The sequence below is a fragment of the Camellia sinensis genome, chromosome 1 (assembly GCF_055761805.1).
Source record: "Camellia sinensis isolate YWXY chromosome 1, ASM5576180v1, whole genome shotgun sequence".
Lineage (NCBI taxonomy): Eukaryota > Viridiplantae > Streptophyta > Magnoliopsida > Ericales > Theaceae > Camellia > Camellia sinensis.
Window position 1 is genome coordinate 177,925,068 of NC_138961.1, and position 20,082 is coordinate 177,945,149.

At 34.0% G+C, this 20,082-nt stretch overlaps 2 protein-coding genes and 1 pseudogene across 4 annotated transcripts; 2 read left to right on the forward strand and 1 right to left on the reverse strand.

The window, feature by feature from the left end:
- Positions 1-1,733: 1,733 nt before the first annotated feature.
- Positions 1,734-13,812, reverse strand: LOC114301363 (transcription termination factor MTERF8, chloroplastic). 3 transcript variants are annotated; one of them, XM_082889555.1, is made up of 3 exons: positions 12,022-13,806; positions 2,534-2,602; positions 1,734-2,019 (listed from the first exon to the last, which is right to left on the reverse strand). In XM_082889555.1, the coding sequence occupies exon 1, from the start codon at positions 13,639-13,641 to the stop codon at positions 12,439-12,441; it is 1,203 nt and encodes a 400-aa protein (XP_082745681.1). In that variant the 5' UTR covers positions 13,642-13,806; the 3' UTR covers positions 1,734-2,019; positions 2,534-2,602; positions 12,022-12,438. The 3 variants fall into 3 exon arrangements, with proteins under 3 accessions (XP_082745681.1, XP_028102129.2, XP_028102136.2); XM_028246328.2 differs by lacking the exon at positions 2,534-2,602 and having other exon boundaries at positions 12,022-13,812; XM_028246335.2 differs by lacking the exons at positions 1,734-2,019; positions 2,534-2,602 and having other exon boundaries at positions 11,718-13,101; positions 13,212-13,812.
- LOC114301373 (cytochrome P450 71AU50 pseudogene) lies at positions 4,288-5,228 on the forward strand (annotated as a pseudogene).
- Positions 13,813-16,249: 2,437 nt separating the features above from the next.
- Positions 16,250-16,885, forward strand: LOC145821031 (uncharacterized). Its single transcript, XM_082917649.1, has one exon. The coding sequence runs from the start codon at positions 16,250-16,252 to the stop codon at positions 16,883-16,885; it is 636 nt and encodes a 211-aa protein (XP_082773775.1).
- The last annotated feature ends 3,197 nt before the right edge of the window (positions 16,886-20,082 follow it).

Sequence of the window (20,082 nt, forward strand, 5' to 3'; positions counted from 1 at the left end):
TTTTATTATGAGGAAGTTTTGACCAAATTTCTCTTTAAAAAAATACTTCAGTAGCATTTGGTTTATTTTTTAAAATTTCACTCTTTTTAAATCATGATTTGAATATAACATATTAACTAAATATATTTTTGAAATACAATACAAAACTATTTTCAAAACTCTTCTTCTTTTTTTAATTATTATTAATCAATCAATCGATCATTTTTTTACTCTCATTTCTCCTCTCATCTCACATTCTCTCACATTATATATATTAATCAATCAAAAAAATAAAAAAAACAAATTATCCCAAAATTATTTTCAAAACTCATAACCAAATAAATTTTCTCTTTTAAAATTATGATTCAAAAATTTAAAACTCAAAATACAACTCCACACTTAAATCATAATTTTAAAACTAAATCAAACGAACCTTTTTTTTTTTTTTTTTTTGGAGAGTAAATATCACAAAAATTAATTTAAAAAAAAAAACCACCATGTTTAATACATTATGACTGTATTTGGTTTATAAATTTTTAGAGAAATTTGTAATGAGAAAGAAAAAGAAAAAATGTGAATAAAAGTGTTAGCAAAAATTTGATTTAGGCTCAATTGACAATGATTGATCGACAGACTTAAATAAATTTTAATAAATACAAAAAGATTAGGTTTTGTGATTGAATTCTATGCCTTAAACAGATTAAAGACTTCTTTGGAGGTAATTAAGTAAAGAATGATTTGAACAAAAAAAAAATGTGTTTATTCAATTAAATTGTCACTTGCTATCAATTATAAGAACTCAAACAAGAATAAAAAAAAAAAAACAAATACAGCAATCAATAGAAAAAAAGAGATGGGGGGTTGGAAAAAGCTATTACTAATATACTATTGACAAATGCTAAGTAAACTACTCCTGGATAAATATCACGTTTTGTGAATGACGGTTGAGATGATTGATTGATTGATGCCTCTTTGTATCTCTATTGGCTTATTTATAGGCTCAGCCACATAAGAGAAAAAGATAACCTAAACCCATGATTTCCTAAACACACCCATGATTTTCTCAACATTATCCATATCTCATGTTTGAAAAGAACCATTTTGCAAATTTGGTACTTGATTTGATCTTAATTCCTTGATTTCAATAACTAACTTTCAAATTGTTACAATTGCTAACTTTCTAGCCCTCCATTTAATATGTCACCATGTCACGTCTTTAACATATCTGTCATGTCACGTTAACATGCTTGTCGACAGAAATAATAATAATAAAAACAAATGTGGTCAAGATTATTCTTTGAAAATAGTTTATGATTTCAATCGACAAATCATAAACGAATATTCTTCATGAGATAGACATCAACACAAATAATCCTAATTCTTAACACAATATCTTTTGTCCCAAATATTATTCTATTTTTTTATGCCAAAACACACAACTATTAAATTATGCTACGAGAATCTTGTACTTTAAAACTCACATGATTCAATAATTGTTAGTTATTTAGAACAGAAAAACAAAAGAATTTAGGGATAAAAGATTCTTGACTCAATTTTAGTGCCTCTATATGTGTTGCAGCAAGGGATTCTCTTTCCGAATATGAATTCTCACCCTTATCCCAAACAGAAGATCCAACATATATGTCACGATCTAAACCCGCCCCTATAGGTTTAGCATCGTAATCAGCCAGTAATCTTGGGATTACTGAAAGCCTCTGAACAGGTAAGTAAAATTAACAGGCTAGCGGAAGCAATTATTTAAACACAATATTCATAGAGCTGTATAGACATACATGGGACAAAAAATTTCAAACTTAAATTTACATATATGATGTCAACTTACATACAGATAAACCAAAATGGGTCTTAGCCCAATACACAGACAGTACAGAAACTTGTTCAAACAAAACAAAAGTCTTAAACATGGTTCACCAAACTTGACCACTTCTTAATTCGAGAACCTCATCGGGAGGCACGGTGATTGGCTAACCAAAATAGAACTTCAGGCAGCAGCTTAGGTCTGGTCACACGCCTGATTACCTACATACATAAATAATACAGTAAGCTGGAGCCCAGTGAATAACAATAGAGTAAAGGGTTTACGAATGATGTCCATCACAGATTTAGAAATCAGAATTCATATCAGAAACAGATTCAGATTTACATACTTATACAGAATTCATAAGCAGTTATATGTGGTACATCCATTAACGAACAAATCAAATTAGTCATAAGATCCACATGCATAGTTGGTACCAACCACCACAAGGTCAACATCTTTGTGCACATATAGCCATGGTATTGTATCCTCCAAGTAAGGGTTACGTGAATATAGGCCTCGGTATTTTTACCCCCGAGTAAGGGCTACATAAACATAGGTCATGGTATTGTTTTCCTCGAACGAGAGCCACGTGAACTAAGGATGCCACAAATACATTTAAGAAAAATAGACATTCATTCATGTTTCATAAAATAGCATTTCAAAAAACAGATCATATCATATCAGTTAGAAAATACTTATAACCAAACATAGCTTTACAGAGTTGTTACTCACAAATAGCTCCAAGAACAGAACAGATCACTTGAACAGAACAGACTGATCAAGCGAGCAGTAACACATGACCTACACAAACATGTGACAGATACACATTGGACACAAGTCTCAAAGGTGTTTAACTATCATTCTTCTTTCTTAGCATGTGTTTCTAATTCTTATCCTCATTATTATAACTTAAACATGGCCTAGGAATGCCTAAAATGAAATGAGGATGCAAAACTGTACTTTAAAACACTTAGCCAACTTTTGAAAAACAGCGCAGTTCGCTCGAGCGCAACTTCTATCGCTCGAGCGGCCTGCAAAGTCTGCAAAAGTACTGGATGCTCAATTTTCACGTTTGATGGTCGCTCGAGCTAAGTACTGAAAATAAATGGTAGTCGCTCGAGCGCAGGTTCTATCGCTCGAGCCAAGGCTCATGTCTACAAAAGTACTGAGAGTTTGCATTTTATACTCGAGCCAACTTTTGGTCGCTCGAGCCAAGGTTCAAGACAAAGGGTGGTCGCTCGAGCGAAGATGTAGAATCTGGAATTTACAGATTTCAGTTCCAAATTCAAAATCCATTTCCAAAGCACAAAATTATATTATTTTGGGCCAAAACTTAGGAAAGCACTTGTAAACTCATAGAACTTCATGAATTGAAAGTTATTTAGAAAAATCAAAGCCCAAAAGCATGTGAATTGCCCAAAACAAAACTTGAAATGTATATATATAACATACATGTAATTAGTAAATTCAAAGCTTCCAAAACATGCATAACTGAAGTGTTTTAGGTAAAAGCATGGTGAACTCCCAAGAGATAGCAAATATATGCACTTGCATGTAAGAATTGAGTGAAAATGAAACTCATAATCCATTAATTATGCATACATGCTTGGAATGATCCACTTTTCTACTTCCTAAGCTTCATTCTCTTGCTCATTCTTCTAATTCTCTTGATTTCTTGTACTAAGTAGCTCAAACTCATAATTTAAGAGTTGGTTTTCTTACATAATCCTTCAATTGAGTTCTAGATTACTTTATCTTTGAGCTTCCAAGTCAATTCCCTACAATTTCTCCCCAGTTCCCTCCAATTCTCCTCTACCAAGCTTGAATACAGTCTCCAATTATTTCTCTCTCTCTCTCTTTCACGTTTTTGCTCAAAGAAAAGGAGTGTAGAATAAGTTTGATGAGTAATAAATGGCCTTATATAAGCTTCACTAATCAATCTAGCTTAGCCTAATCAAATTGTAATTATTTATTCTAATTATTTGATTCCGAATCGAATTTCAATTAAACTTACCATAAAATTCTAAAAATTCTAAATAACACGTACGCGTAGACAATTTCATGTTTAGATGCCGATAAGGCCTTCAACTAATAGGGCAAAGCAGAATTCTAAACAGATGTTCCTACAGCAGACAGATATAAACACAAAACATGTAAATAATGCACAATTAACTCATAATTTCTCCTTAATTACTTGTTAGGCATTCTTAATTAAGGATTATCAGCTAATTACAGATCGAGGTTGTTACAATATGTGCTGTCAGTTATATGGAAACTCTCATCTTTATGACACCAATAATTTGACATTTAATATTGGCATCATTTGTAATAGTCGAACTTATCCAAGTTGTTTTCTCTGCTTTGTCACATTTTGATTTTTATAAAAAAGAGAGAACCATATCATTCCTCTAAACTAAAACATTACAAAACCAAACCCTAATCACTCAAACCACCGTTGAACGCAACACAAGCAATAGTGATCTCCTATGGCTTGGACATAGACAACCCTACTCACATTCTTTGCACTTGCTTACTATCTCCTCCAAACCTACCTCAAAAGCAACAACACAAAAAATTGCCACTTGGTCGCAAACTACTCCCAATTCTAGGTCAGCTTCACTTGCTAGCCAAGTCACCCCACCTAGACTTACACCAACTGGCCAAGAAACATGGCCCAATCATGTACATGCGATTCGGGTTCGTCCCAAACATCGTCGTGTCATAGCCTGAGGCGGCCGAGCAGTTTTTGAAGACTCATGGCCTTGTTTTTGCTAGTAGGCCACCCCATGAGGCTTCTAAGTACATATCTTATGAACAAAGGAACATGTCCTTTAAATTGTGTACCTTAGAGTTGCTTAGTAACTTTAAAATCACTTCTTTTTAGTCGATGAGGAAGGAGGAGCTCAGTCTTTTGGTTAAGTTCAATGAGCAGGCGGCTCAGAATCGTGTACCAGTTGATCTTAGTGTAAAGGTATGCCTAAAATCTCTTGATTATTGCAAAATTAGAAAAATTAGAGACTAAAATGTAATAACAGTAAAAATCATTTATATTTAAAAAAATATTATTGCAACTTTATTCTTATCTTAAATTCTATATAAAAATTATGTGCAGGTTTCATCGATGAGTGCGGCTGTGAGTTGTCGGATGGTGTTTGGGAAGAAGTACGAGGATAAGGAGTTTGATGAGAGGGGTTTCAAAGCGGTGATTTAAGAGGGAATGCAATTGGCAGCGAAGCCTAACATTGCGGATTACTTTCCATATGTGGGAGCACTTGACCTACAGGGACTAAATCGGAAAATGAAGGCTCTTAGCAAGGTCTTTGATGAATTCTTTGAGAAGATCATTGATGAACATGTCCTCAAAAAACAATCCAGCTCCAAGGACATAGGACAACAAACCAAGGATTTTGTTGATATCATGTTGTAGGGGTGTTCGCGGATCGGATTTGTGCGGTTTGCGGTTCGGTTTTGACCCGCCCGCACCTATGTGGTTTGGGAAAAAGTCAAACCGCAACCGCCTGCAGTGCGGTTTGCGGTTTGTGCGGGTAAAGTTTGCGGATGTGCAGGCGGTTTACGGTTTGGATTTTTCCTTTGTCTTTACCTGAGAGTTGATGATCCTAGGCTGATGTTTCACTGTCTTGGATTGAAGTTGGTCAAGGAAATACTTTTAAAAAATTAGAAAAATAAAAATAAATGCGTGTACACACAAAATCAGTTTCATAATCTCTCTGTGGAAATTAGAGAGAATAAGTGAAAAGGAAATTTTGCATTATAGGTTCTATTTAGTTATGTTCTGTTAAAATACTTAGCTATATAACAGATTACCATTAGGGTTATTTGAGAGAGGATTGAGGTTTTCTAAGGTCTTAAATAATGAGGAAATCTCAAATTCGAATTTTTAATTTCTTTTCCCAATCTGTTTTCTGAAATCAAACAAAGCAAGGGAACAAATTCCCTTAGGCTTTCCAACATATAATAGATAAGGAAAAAGTAAACACATTTAGAAACAAATTGGACTCAAATTGCAGGCAAAATCAAAATCTAAAGATAATAAACAAAAGAAAATAAAGGCCAAAAAAATTATTTTTTTTCATTTATTTATATATTTATTTTTAGTTGGTTTTGAATAACAAGCATGCGCCATCATGTTCAAGAAACTAATAAAAATGACATTACTTCTTCAGCACCTTTTTACTGACCAATCAAATAACATCTCCTAAACTTATCCATGGTCTGTTTGGTTACCCAGAAACCACAAGAAAATAAGCAAATACACTGGAATTCAGGCTTCAAGAAACCGTTAATAAGAAATATTCTTCTTATTTTAATAAGCTTATAAAAATCTTCATGAATATCAGTATCAGAGTATTCAAATTCAAGATTTGGAATTATAGATGTCTGCTTCCAGCAGCTATAGCCAGAACCAGTATCAGAGGATTCATGTTTTTACAGTGTATGAAAATCACAATCTCAAGATTCATGTTTTTACAGACCTAACAACACTTCAGAACCTCTCTTTCTTCCTAGATCAAGAATTTACACAGTAGCCATTGATTCATTTGATGAACAAAAAAATAAAAATAAACAGAGTCAGAGAGACACAGATCTGAATGCCCACAAAAAAATCAAAGATCGGGGAGAGAGAGACAGAGAGAGACAGAGAGAGAGACGCATACCTAAGAGTTACTGGAGAAAGATTCGATCTTACGAGGTCGATTAGTGCGATGAGAGAGTGAGATCGATCGGTCGATCTTGCGATGAGAGAGTCGATCTCTTGCGAGGTCGATCGGTCCAGATGAAAAACGAGAGAGTGAGAGCCTGATGAGATGAGAGAGAGACTGAAAAACGAGAGAGAGTGAGAGCTTCCTTGTGTTTTGAGTTTGAGAGATTAGATTCATTAGGGTTTTTGTTTGTTTGGGTGTAGATGAAGATGAACGATCGAACGGTCTAGATTATTCACCCGAAAAAAAGGACGGTCCAGATTTGAAATATTTAAAAAAAATAAAATTTGTTAATGCGGGCAGGTTGGACGGGTGCGGTTCAAACCCGCAACCCGTTCGCAATCCAAAGATCAGCTAAAATCCAAACCGCACCCGACCTTAATGTATTTGCGAAACTGCCCATACATGTGCATATCGGATCGGGTAATGCGGTTTGGACGGGTCGGATAACCCTATGCCCAACCCTATCATGTTGGTATACATGGACTCTCAACGAGCTGAGTTCCAAATCGACCGTAACCATGTCAAAGCTGTTATCTTGGTAATTCATCATTTTATCAAAAAATGTTAGACGTCACAAAAATATTTTACGAAAACTATCTCGAAACTACGAAAACTTCTTTCGTGATCTGTAACATTGTCGTTTATATATAATGACGTCATGTTAATGATATTTCCAAAAGGGTTAAACATCTCCACATCTCAATATGAAAGAACTATTTGAAGTCATTTTGATTCATTTTTTTAAAAAATTTGTTTACAAGTAATAAAATGGGAAATTTAGCTATAAACCCCTTTTATCTTCCTTTCATTGTTAAAAGGACTAAGAAAAAAATTATACTTTCTAAACCCCCTCATAATTATAAAGTCTTGCATAAAGGATAAAATTTATTATTTAAATATTTTATAGGACTATTATACCCTCAACTTCTGCATATATAATCAGCTTCGTCATCAACTGTATCATAATCACCATAGTTGCATCTTCCAAGCTTTGGCAGAAGGTCGTCGACCAGCCGCCGCCATAGTTGCGTCTTCCAAGCTTCAGCAGAAGGTCCTCTCTTCATCTTCATAATCAGCAACGATGTGGCTTTGAGTATGTTGAAATTGAATGAGGATGTCGTTGGAGATTCGAAAGCTAGGGTTTCGGAGCAGATGGAGATTTGGAGTGCGGTGGAGATGGCTCAATTGGAAGCGGAAAAGAAACATGATGAGGTTGTTGATGAGATGCTGGCGATGTTGAATGCGAAGGCTGAAGCTTCGAGATTGAAAGAAGTTGAACAGGAGGTTAGAAAGGATGTGGATGAGAAACAGTAGAATATATGTATATATATATATATATATATATATTTGTGTGTATGAGTGTTGCTGAACACATGTATTCTTTTTGGTTCATTGAGATGTGTGATTGTTGATCGAGTTTTAGAAGTTTTGAGTTTCAATTAGATATGTGGATTTGTTGATAATTTGTTTTATTTTTGTTTGTTTGTTTTTTTTTTTGAAGTTTTGTTTCTCAATTAGATATGTTGATTTGTTAATTAAGTTGTTTTGTTTTTGTTTGTTTGCTTGTTTTTGATTTATTTTTGTTATTTTTTATCTAATTTCATTTGACAGAACCAGAGTAAAATTTTACTCTGGTTCTATTGCTCTGTTTTTTTCATTTGACAGAACTAGAGTAAAATTTTACTTTTATACAAAGTAAAATTTTACTTTTATGTAGAGTCTAACATTTTACTCATTTTTCAGAGTAAAATTTTACTTTTATACAGAGTAAAATTTTACTTTTGTGTAGAGTCTAACATTTTACTAGTTTTTCAGAGTAAAATTTTACTTTTATACAGAGTAAAATTTGCTTTTAATTTCAGAGTGTAACATTTTACTCTTATTCAGAGTAAAATTTTACTTTCATACAGAATAAAATTTTACTTTTAGTTTCAGAATGTAAGATTTTACTTTTATACAGAGTAAAATTTTACTTTCATACAGAGTAAAATTTTACTCTGAAATATATAGTGAAGATGGCTTAATAGGAGAGCTGATAGATATGAGGGTAATATAGTAAATGAAACAAGTTTTAAAATATTAGGAGGTTTTGAAAGTACTTATATAATTCTTGTCCTTTTGAAAGACAAATTAGATAGTAAGGGAGCTATCACCAAATCCCCCTAATAAAATTAACTACTGGAATATTATTGTGTCTTGATTTTCTATATTATTTTTCTATTTGCTAAGTATAACATTTCTTTTGCATAAACATTATTTTTTACATTATTTTTATTTATATGAAAAAAAAACTAAAAACGTGTCTAACATTTTCAAATATATATATGAAATATTTTGATAAGTTGTCAAAAGGATAGGCCAGTGGCCAGTGGATGTTACTGGAGAGAGAGGGAGGAAATAACAAAATAGTCTAGGCGGTCTCCAGTTCAGGAGATGTATAGTGGAAGCATGAATATTCGTTGCCTCGGCAAACTTTTTATTTTTTATAAAATAATAATTTGAGTTTTGTCAATCTATTTAGGCCATCTCTAACGGTACATCAGATTAAGTATCAATTTTAAATTTGATGAAAAAAGTCGTCTTTTCCCTCTTCAATAGTTTTACCAAATTGATATCAAACTGAGAATGGAACAAAATTTTCATCAAACTGAGGACAAGCGCAAGATTTCACCATTTCACTGTGCTGTAATGTTGGGGGTAGGCCAACCGGTCAACCAATCGGATGTCCAGCCGGTTGACCCACCGGTCGACTGGCACATGTTCAATCTGCTCAATTTTTTGGTTGGCCTACGATGGCCTGCGAACTGATTGCCTTCCATCAACAATAATAACAGTGGCACATGATGAAAATTAGGGCTTTTACAGGTCCAAAAAGCTAGAACCACCCATCTATCACAGGTCTAGAAGCTAAAAAGAACAGAGAAGAGAAGAGAAGAGAAGAAAATAAAAGAAAAGGAAAGACTCAATGGTGAAGTGGGTTGGTATCTTTTACAACAAGGGGGGAGAGAGAGAGAGAAAGAAAGTGTGGGATGTAGAGAGAGAAAGAGTTTGGGGTAGGGATTTGTTTAGGTTCAATCACAATCTCAATAAACAATACTGAAAATTTTCAATTCCACCTCCTCATCCGTTCAAGATTTGTTCAAGATTTGTGTTGGATTTTTTTTTTCAGATTGCCTTGCCGGTCGACCGACATTTTGCTGGCAGTCAAAAATACACCGTTGGAACGCTGGATATAAAATAGAGAATTTCTTCAAATTTGGTGAAATATTTGATTCACCGTTGGAGATGCTCTTACAAACTCAATATTAGATCCAACCAAAAAATCCAACCCAATATTTAAGGGTTAAAAAAACCCTAAACATTTGATTTACAAAAGACACTGAAGTGGCGCAAATATATTGATTGGACTGAACAGAAGTCATTTCCATACCAAAAACTTGTTCTAGTAAAAACACATTCTTCCTCTTTCTGTGTGTTTCCTTGAATTTTAGAAATTTTAAAAATTGTAGCCATTTTTTGGGGAAACAAAAACATTCGAGCATTCGGATTATGCTTAATAATTTGGTTTCGCAGGACATGCTTGCAGCTTCAATGGACACTTCATCAACAGCAATTGAGTGGTTACTCTCTGAACTCCCAAAGCATCCCCAGGTTATGAAAAAAGTCCAAAATGAACTTGAAAAAATTGTGGACCTGGACAGAATGGTTGAGGAATCAGACTTGGATCACTTAGACTACCTAGACATGGTTGTCAAGGAGGCCTTCCGGCTCCACCCGGTGGCGCTGCTACGCCTCCCCATGAATCCAAGGACTGCACTGTCAACGGCTACCACATACCCCGAAAGGCACATGTCACCATCAATCCGTGGGCAATTTAGAGAGACCAGAATGCGTGGACCGAACCCAAGAAATTTCTACCGGAGAGGTTCGAAGGGAGTAGTTATTGATCTCCGGGGAAGGGATTTCTTTGCTAACATACCAACTAAAAAATTAAAAAAAAAAAACATCTCTCTTCCAATATTTTTTTTAGTGATTTATTTTTTCAAATATATGTCAATTTTTTTTTTTTTTCTTTTTTTCTTTTCCGGCCCACCTATTGTTGAAAGATTCCAAGGATTCCTTTAGGAAGAGAATTGACTTTTTGACTTTTTTACAATTTTATCCTGGGATTAAAAAGCCTCGTTTGGAAATGATTTTTTAATTTTTTTGACTTTTTATGAGACAGAGGTAATGATTATGAGTTGAACGTTATATGTTGTCTTATTGAACTAAAAAACCTATTTTGTTTTTTTATAGTTAAAATAACCCTAAACTCAACCCAACCCTTCTTCCCAAACGAAACTTAAAAAGTAATATATATATATATATATATATACATATATAAAGAATCCAAAAACAAGTTGACTAAAGACAAAAATAAAAAATAAAAAATCACTAAATGAAAATAAAATATAAAACCATTAAAAAAGCCAAAACTCGTCGTTTGCCCATTAAAATTTCTGGCACAAAGTACTGATACCTTCTTTTTTTTTCCAGTACTCTTGATATCACAACACTGGTCGATACTAATTTAGCCTTTGATATCACTGTTTAAAACTTTGTACAGAGGTAACTACTTAGTAAATATTAAGGATCGTTGAAAGGAATTTAAAACCTTGTACAGAAATAACTAAGTTAATATTAGGGATAATTACACGGAATTCCAATAATCAATTCTAAAGTGAAAGCAGCGGTAAAAAAACTCCCAAACTGAGATGGCCCAGTATGGGCTATGTAACTTCACACCACAAACTCGGATGCAATAATGGGCATTCAAAGCTGAGAAGAATTGGAAGATAGATTGCAGAAGGCTACTAAAAAAAATTACTTATATTCAACTCGTTAAAAACTTGTTTAAGATCAACTCATTATGCAAATAAACCAAGCCTAAACACATTTGAAAGCTCATTTAAGTCAAAAATCTAATAACCAATAAAGATTTCGCAAGATTTTTGTACAAGAGTAATATGTTTTCAAAAATCTTTTCTAGCCTGTCTGGTTTCTCTTTTTGTTACATAGTTTATGAATGATCAGAATAGATTTCATCCCATCACTCATGATATGTACTGAAATCCAGTTCTTGAATAATTTCAACTAATGGTTTGGTTTCATTATGTATTGATCTGGGAGTGTGTTTGAGGAACTTCTGGAAGTAATAAATAAAGTTTTTCTCTTTGAGGTAGTTCAATTTAAATTTAATCACATGAAAAGGTCTATATATTCAACTAGCCAACACTACTGGTATAAAGGCTATTCCTTTTCCTGAATACCAAATGACTCGGTATGAATATATGAACAGATACTATCATTAGAAAATAAAAAAAACACTACTAACACAAATTTCTAATCCAATGATGAAACGCAATAAAATCTAGGGTGTTATTTAAAAAATTTAAAGACTAGCTGCAACAGGGTAACTAGCTTCCATATTCACTTAAATTCTTTACTTGAACAAACCTGGCATTTCTGGATGTTCATTATCTGCATCTGGGATAGAGATCACTCTTCAGCAAATAAGAATCCCAAGCATTCATCCTTCCAGTCACTTTCGAGTCTCCACCATTTCCAACCAAACAACTGGTCAATCATCTTGAATATCAGGACTGGTTCGACACAGGGCACCCTAATTGCTGAAGGTTCTTAAACCATGCTATCACATTAAAGAAAACCAATCTACGACTCTGCATATCATACAGCAAGAAGTTGCCAGTGCTAAACAGACCAAAACCACAATTAAGTTACCAGATTTCATTCCCAAGCTGCCATGGCTCCCAAAGCGAGGTTTATGGCAAAACACTAAACCAAAGTTAAAACATTGATCTCAGAACCGGTCATCGCTGCCAACAATGGCAATAAAATGAAGGTTCACAATTCTTATTCCTCCGAAGAATCCAAAAGATGACCCTTGTAAGCCACCAACAATTCCTTCGCATCATCTCTAAATTTCGATATAAATTTCGCTAGAAACTCCTCCTCCGTCAAACTCAAAACATGAATTAAACTTGGCATCTTCTTCAACAACCCCTTGGATTTCATAACTTGTAAAACTCTGTATCGAGGGATTACTCTCTCCTCCATACTGTGCATCAGACAATTTGGTCGATGAACTAAAACAGACCTTTCAAACTTAATATCATTCAAGAAGAACTCAATCCCAACCCTCAACTTATCTTCTGAAGTCCGAAGCAAACCTGGAGTCCTCCTAAACATTTCCATACACTCACTCTCCAAAAACCCAAAACTCCGAAACAATTCCAACTTCCTATTGAAAGTTTCACCAGTCATACAACTAACAGTGTACAAAGCATGAACCAACATTCTCGACTCAATCGAAAAACCCATATCTAAAACCCTCAAAACGAGGTCTCTAAGCTTGGATTCTGATAAAACAAAAAGGCGAGGCTGCCTCGTCAAGAGCATCGAGAGCTGAGACCCAACAATCCCACAGCTCTCCAAGAACGCAACGTTAGAGAGCAACCTCTCTCGGGGTTCTCTGAAGGTAACCCATTTGCACCTCCGCATAACCCGAATCAAATCCTGATTGTTGTTATCATTTACAAGAATTTTCTTGATGACATCAATACATGGAATCAATTTTTTGTCTAAACTACGAGTCAAAATGGTAGAATTCCTAGACATGAACTTACCGAGATCAGAACCAGAGAGACCCAGATCCAGAAAAAACTGGAGCTTGGGCTTGAGAGTCCTGTCGACGTTAGAGAAGAGGATTTGGGGAGCGCAATGGATGGAGGATCGAATTTGGGCATTGGAGAAGCCGAGTTGTTTGAGAAGTTGGACCACGGATTTTGGGTTTTTGAGGGTTTTGATCGGTGGGAAGCGCTTGGAGATAGAGATAGCTTGGGGTTCAGAGAATGAGAAAGTTTTGATGAGGTATTCATACAAGATTAGGTTTGAGATGGGGGTTGTGCTTGTGGTTGAGCGAGTGTGAAGGGGAGAAGATACAGAAGAATAAGAAGAGAAGAAACAGAGGAAGAAGGGTCTGATGATGATGGGTTTGGAGTAGAGAGTGTTCAAAGGGAAAGGGGAGAGAAAACGCTGGGAAAGAAGAGTTCGCATCGCATCTGTGCTGCACAAGTCTCCTCTGTGTGTGTGTGTGTGTGTGTGTGTGTGTGTGTGTGTGAGAGAGAGAGAGAGAGAGAGAGAGACTGTGACCAGCTAGGGTTCTGTCCGTTTGGCAAAGACAAGGAAAATTTCAGCGACGTTTGTTGCACTGCAGCGTTGAAGCCCAAGTTATTTTCCTGTCAAAACGTTTTAAAAAAAGTACATTTGGTTTACTTTTTAAAATTTCACTCTGTTTTTAAATTATGTTTTAGATATAATATATTAACTAAATATATTTTTAAAATACAAATTAAAATTACTTTTAATTTTTTTTATTTTTATTATTGTTATTAATCAATCATTTTTTCTCTCTCATTTCTCCTCTCTTCTCATATTCCATACATCAATCAATCAATCAAAAAAAAAAAAAAACAAATAAATAAATAAAAATTACAAATTATCCCAAAGCTATTTTTAAAACTCATACTCCCTCCGTCCCAAAATAATAGTCCCTTTTGGGGAATCCAACTTTTTTTAGTAGTACAATTATTGCATTTGAAAAAAGTTAATTTTCCAAAATTATCCTTTTGATAGTACATTTTTTGGGAATATCAATGCATAATTGTACTTTTTATGTTGTTTATTAATTTAAAAGAAGGGTAAAATAGGAAATTTATATTATTTTTGTACTTGATTTTTGAAGAGGGACTAATATTTTGGGACAATGAAAAATGGAATAAGGGACTAATATTTTGGGACGGAGGGAGTAACTAATTTTTTTTTTTAAAATTATGATTCAAAAACTCAAAACTCATAATACAATTCTATACTCAAATCATAATTCTAAGTGCTCGTTCGACAATAACTTTTTTAGTTGATTTTTTAACTTTTTTAGTTTGTGACTTTTTTAGTCGTTTAGTATTATTATTTGGCTTTTTTGACTTTTTGACTTTGGGAGGGTGTTCTAAAGATCACCGAGGGGGTTTCTAAAGATCACAAAACTTAATTTTTTTAAAAAAACCACCATGTTTAATACACTATGAGTGTACTTTGTTCATAAATTTTAAGAGAGATTTGTAAAGAAAAAGAAATAAAGAAAATGTAAGTAAAATTTGAATGAAAGATAAACATTTTTAATTTTTTTTTTTCAAATTCTTCTATAAATTTATGAACCAAACACAGTTTTACTAAACTACAAAGAATCCAAACAGAAACACAAATCTCAAAATGTCATCTTTTCATTTTTCATTCGTTGATTTTGTTGGAAAATGACTTTGAAAAATCTTATTTTTTGTTAACTTTGAGCATTAATTAAGGTAGGACTCAAGCGTTATTTTTAATGTTACTAATTGGGTTCATGTTTAATGTCGCATAGTGAATAATATCGTGTATTTGGTTACTCAAAATCATTTCCGGATGAATGAGAATTCAACGCGCATTTTCAGATTCGTCAGTATGGCTTTATATGGATTTTCTACACATTTGCGAAATGTGTTTGTCCTACATTGAAAAAGCTTAAGGATTTATATGGGTATATAAACTTTAGCTTAGGATACTTGGGATGAACCTCAAGGGGTACCCAAGTTTGTGGAAGGGGTGAGGTTATGGGTAAAGTGGGTTAGACCCATTGTATCCAAAACAAAACAAAACAAAAAACGAGCGTACGTCGTTGTCCGTTCGGTTGGAGCGGGCTTGGCCGCGTGGTGTGAGGTTGGATTGGGCTTGTCCGACCCAATACTTATCTTTGGGCCAAAAATATTTGTATTTTATTTATTTTTTAATTTTGGAGATTTAAAACTCCACCCAAACAGGTTTAAAACTCCACTCGAACAGGTTCATACTTTTCGAATTACACCTGAATAGGTTTTTTATCTATTGAAACCTGTTTTGAAAAGCCACTAATTTTCCTATAAATCGCCTGCCATCCCAGCAATTCTTTGTATCGAAATTATCCTAACATTTCTTCATTTCTTCTTCTGTTCATCCTCCTCTACTCCTGTATCTATCTACCATTTAGTTTCTAAGAAAAGAAAGAGAGAGTTACAACATTGTTTGGTTTGCCAGACTTGAGTTTGTAGTACTGCAAATCAAGTATTAGTCATTGCATCTTGGGAAGTAGACGCCATTAAATCTCGAAGCACCAGAGCGAAGGCGAAATCTACTTTGAGGAGATTGTGTCAAACACAAGTCTCAGCTTATAATTTCTGTAAGCAATTAATTCGGAATTTAATTTATATAATTATTTTCTGGATTTTTTTTTATTTGTACATTTATTTATACAGAGATCAACTGTGGGAATAACAATCTTAAAGTAGATTTTTGTTTTTTTTTTTTTATTTGTGTGTTAGGCAGACAAATATTTTGTTTTGGGAAATTAAATAGTAGTTATATACTGATTAATTTCGTAAATAGTAGTAATATACTTTTTAATGATTTCTTTAATAACATAGTAATCATATACTATTTATCATTAGAATTTTGTTACAAAATATTATTTTGTATGTAAATTTTATTCTGTATAAATTTGTGATTGGTGCATTATTATTTCGTCAGAAATATGTCCACTAAAACAAACAGTACTAAGACTATTTTTAGTCCGACCCCCACACCCGTTGTGCTAGTGATGACTGTGGCAATACCAGTAAATCATGAGGAGAAGTCCAAAAAATTCAATGGAAATTATTTTAAAAGATGGCAACAAAAAATGATATTTTATCTTACGACATTGAATTTGGCTCGCTTCACTCATGAAAAAGCTTCGGCACTAAATGAGGGAGAAACTGATCAGCAAATGGTTGCCGCAGTCGATACATGGAAACATAGTGATTTTCTATGTCGGAATTATATCCTCAATGGGTTGGACAATACACTGTACAATGTGTATCGTGTCAAAAGCACTGCGAAAGAACTATGGGAATCTCTACATCATAAGTATAAGACAAAGGATGCCGGTACAAAGAAATTTGTTGTTGGCCATTTTTTGGATTTTAAAATGATAGATTCCAAGACAGTCATTAGTCAGGTTCAAGATCTCCAATTAATTCTCCATAACATACATGAGGAATGGAAGGTTCTCAGTGAATCTTTTCAAGTAGCAGCAATCATTGAAAAATTGCCACCATCCTTGAAAGAATTCAAGAATTATTTAAAGCATAAGCGCAAGAAGATGAAATTGGAAGAACTAATAGTGCGGCTTAGAATTAAGGAGGACAATCGTGGTTCCGATAAGAAGTCAGGAAACCATATCATGCAAAGCTAAAGCAAATGTTGTAGAACATGGACAATGGTCAAAATTCAATAACAAAAAACGGAAGCATGATGGCAATGGCCTCAAACAAGGATCTACTAGTAAGATGAACAGAGGGATTAACAACGGGTTCAACAAGAGGTTTAAAGGCAAGTGTTTTGTGTGCTGCAAAGATAGACATTGCGCCAAGGATTGTCACGTTCGCAAGGACGAAGGGAGTTCAAGCAAAAAGCTAGCACAAGCCAACATAACCGAGGATTTTTATCTTTCCGATAGAGTGACAAACATCAATCTTGCTGTAGTAGTCTCTAAAGCAAATTTAGTGGGCAATCCCAAGGAGTAGTGGGTGAATATTGGAGCAATCCGCTATATCTGTGCAGAGAATAAGATGTTCACAACCTACAAAGTGGTGGAAAGTGGGGAGCAGCTTTTTATGAGAAACTCCTCCACATCAATTGAACAAGGAAAGATTATACTGAAAATGACATTGGGGAAAAAACTCACGCTCAACAATGTATTCCACATGACAGAGATTCGTAAGAATTTGATTTCTAGGTCATTGTTGATTAAGAATGGGTTTAGATTAGTCTTTGAATCTGACAAGGTTGTACTCTCCAAGAGTGGAATGTATGTGGGGCGAGGTTACATGAGTGATGGGCTTTTTAATCTTAATGCATTAACTATTGTACCAAATTTGACTATTAATAATAAGAACACATCTTCTGTTTATATTTGCTAAGTCTTATTTTTTATGGCATGGTAGATTATGACATGTAAATTTTAATTCCTTGTGTAGACTTGTTTCTTTAGAATGTTTTCCAAACTTAGAGTTTGATCCTAATCATAAATGTAAGATTTGTGTTGAGGCAAAACTCATTACAGCATCATTTAATAAAGTACAATGAAGTACTGAATCTCTAAATTTAATTCACACAGATATCTGTGATTTAAAATTTGTTTAAACTAGAGGAGGTATTTTATTACTTTTAAATTTAAAATTTGCTAAGTATTTTATTACTTTTATTGATGATTGCACTCGATATTGCTATGTTTACTTGTTGAGAAGTAAAGATGAAGCCTTAGAAACTTTTAAACAATATAAGTTTGAGGTTGAAAATCAACATGGCAAAACTATTAAGGTAGTGATGAGTGACAGGAGTGGTGAGTATGATGCACCATTTGAGGAATTTTGTTCTGAACATGGTGTTATTCACTAAACCACTACACCATATTCTCCTCAATCAAATGGAGTTATTGAGAGAAACAATTGAACTCTTAAAGAAATGATAAATGCCATGTTGATTAGTTCAGGGTTACCTCAGAATTTGTGGGGAGATGTGATTTTGTCTGCTAACTTTATCCTTAACAGGGTACCCTACAAGAAAATTAATCAAACACCTTATGAATTATGGAAAGGTCGATGACCTACCTACAATTACCTTAAAGTATGGGGGTGTCTGGCTAAGGTGACAGTCCCTAGTCCCAAAACGACTAAGATAGGACCAAAAATCGTTAATTGTGTGTTAATTGGTTATGCAAATAATAGTAGTGCATATAGATTCTTAGTTCATAAATCTGAAAATCCTGATATGCATGTAAATACTATTATTGAGTCTAGGAATCATCAATTTTTGAATACATTTTTCCTTGCAAGAAAACTAAAAAGTTCAAAACTCTTGAAGTTGAGGAGACAAGTTCAAATAAAAGAACTTTTGACACTAATATAGGTGGAAGTGAAGACCACAATGATAATGAAGCAAATGAACCTAAACGTAACAAGAGGGCTAGGATCTCTAAATCATTTGGTCCAGATTTTCTGACATACTTGTTAAAAAATGAGCCTCAAAACTTCAAAGAAGCAATGTCAAGTCCTGAAGCTCCATTGTAGAGAGGCTGTGAATAATAAAATTGAATTAATTCTGCAAAATCACACTTGGGAACTGGTGGATCTTCCAACAAGTTGTAAACCTCTTGGATATAAGTGGATATTCAAGAGAAAAATAAAAGCAGATGGTTCAATAAATAAATACAAGGCTAGGCTTGTTGTTTAGGGATATAGGTAGAAGGAAGGCCTTAATTATTTTGATACCTATTCACCAGTGACAAGGGTAACATCTATTTGCATGCTAATTGCGATTGCAGCTTTGTATAATCTGGAGATACATCAAATGGATGTTAAAATAACATTTTTGAATGACGAGTTAGATGAGAAAATCTATATGGAACAACCAGAAGGGTTTCAAGTTCTCGGCCAAGAGAAAAAGGTTTGTAAACTTGTCAAATCCCTTTATAAATTAAAACAAGTTCCGAAACAATAGCATGAAAAATTTGATCACATTATGATTTCGGATGGTTTTACGATAAATGAATATGACAAATGCGTCTATGTTAAACCCACAGACAAAGGCTATGTCATAGTTTGTCTTTATATAGATGACATGCTCATTATTGGAAGCAATAATGACATGATTAAATTCACAAAGAAAATGTTGAACAAAAAGTTTGACATGAAAGATCTGGAAGTAGCAGATATAATTCTAGGAATAAAAATTACTAGAATATCTGAAGGATATGTTTTATCTCAGTCTCATTATCTTGAGAAGATTCTGGAAAAATTTGGAAAGCATAACGACCGTCCTACTAAAACACCTGTTGACATTAGTCTTCATTTGTCAAAAAATACAAGTGCATGCATATCATAATTAGAGTACTCTTAGATAATCGGAAGCTTGATGTACTTAATGAATTGCACTAGGCCAGATATAGCCTGTGTTATAGGCAAATTGATTAGGTACACAAGTAATCTGGGGTCCGATCATTGGAAAACGATAATTAGGGTACTCAGGTATCTAAGACATACTTGAAATTATGGCTTACATTATACCAAATATCTAGCAGTACTCGATGGGTACATCGATGCAAATTGGATATCAGATACTAAAGATTCAAAATCCACTAGTGGATACGTCTTTACCCTGGGAGGTGCTATAGTCTCTTGGAAATCCTCCAAGCAGACATGCATAGCAAGGTCAACAATGGAATCTGAGTTTATCGCATTAGATAAAATAGGAGAAAAAATAAAATGACTTCGTAATTTCTTAGAAGACATTCTAATGTGGCCTAAACTTGTATCAGCTACATGCATTCACTGTGATAGTGAAACAACAATAGGACGGTCACAAAATCATATGTATAACAGTAAGTCTTGA

Coding starts and splice junctions, on each gene's coding strand:
- LOC114301363 (XM_028246328.2), bottom strand. CDS start 13,641: ATGCGAACTCTTCTTTCCCAGCGTTTTCTCTCCCCTTTCCCTTTGAAC.
- LOC145821031 (XM_082917649.1), top strand. CDS start 16,250: ATGACTGTGGCAATACCAGTAAATCATGAGGAGAAGTCCAAAAAATTC.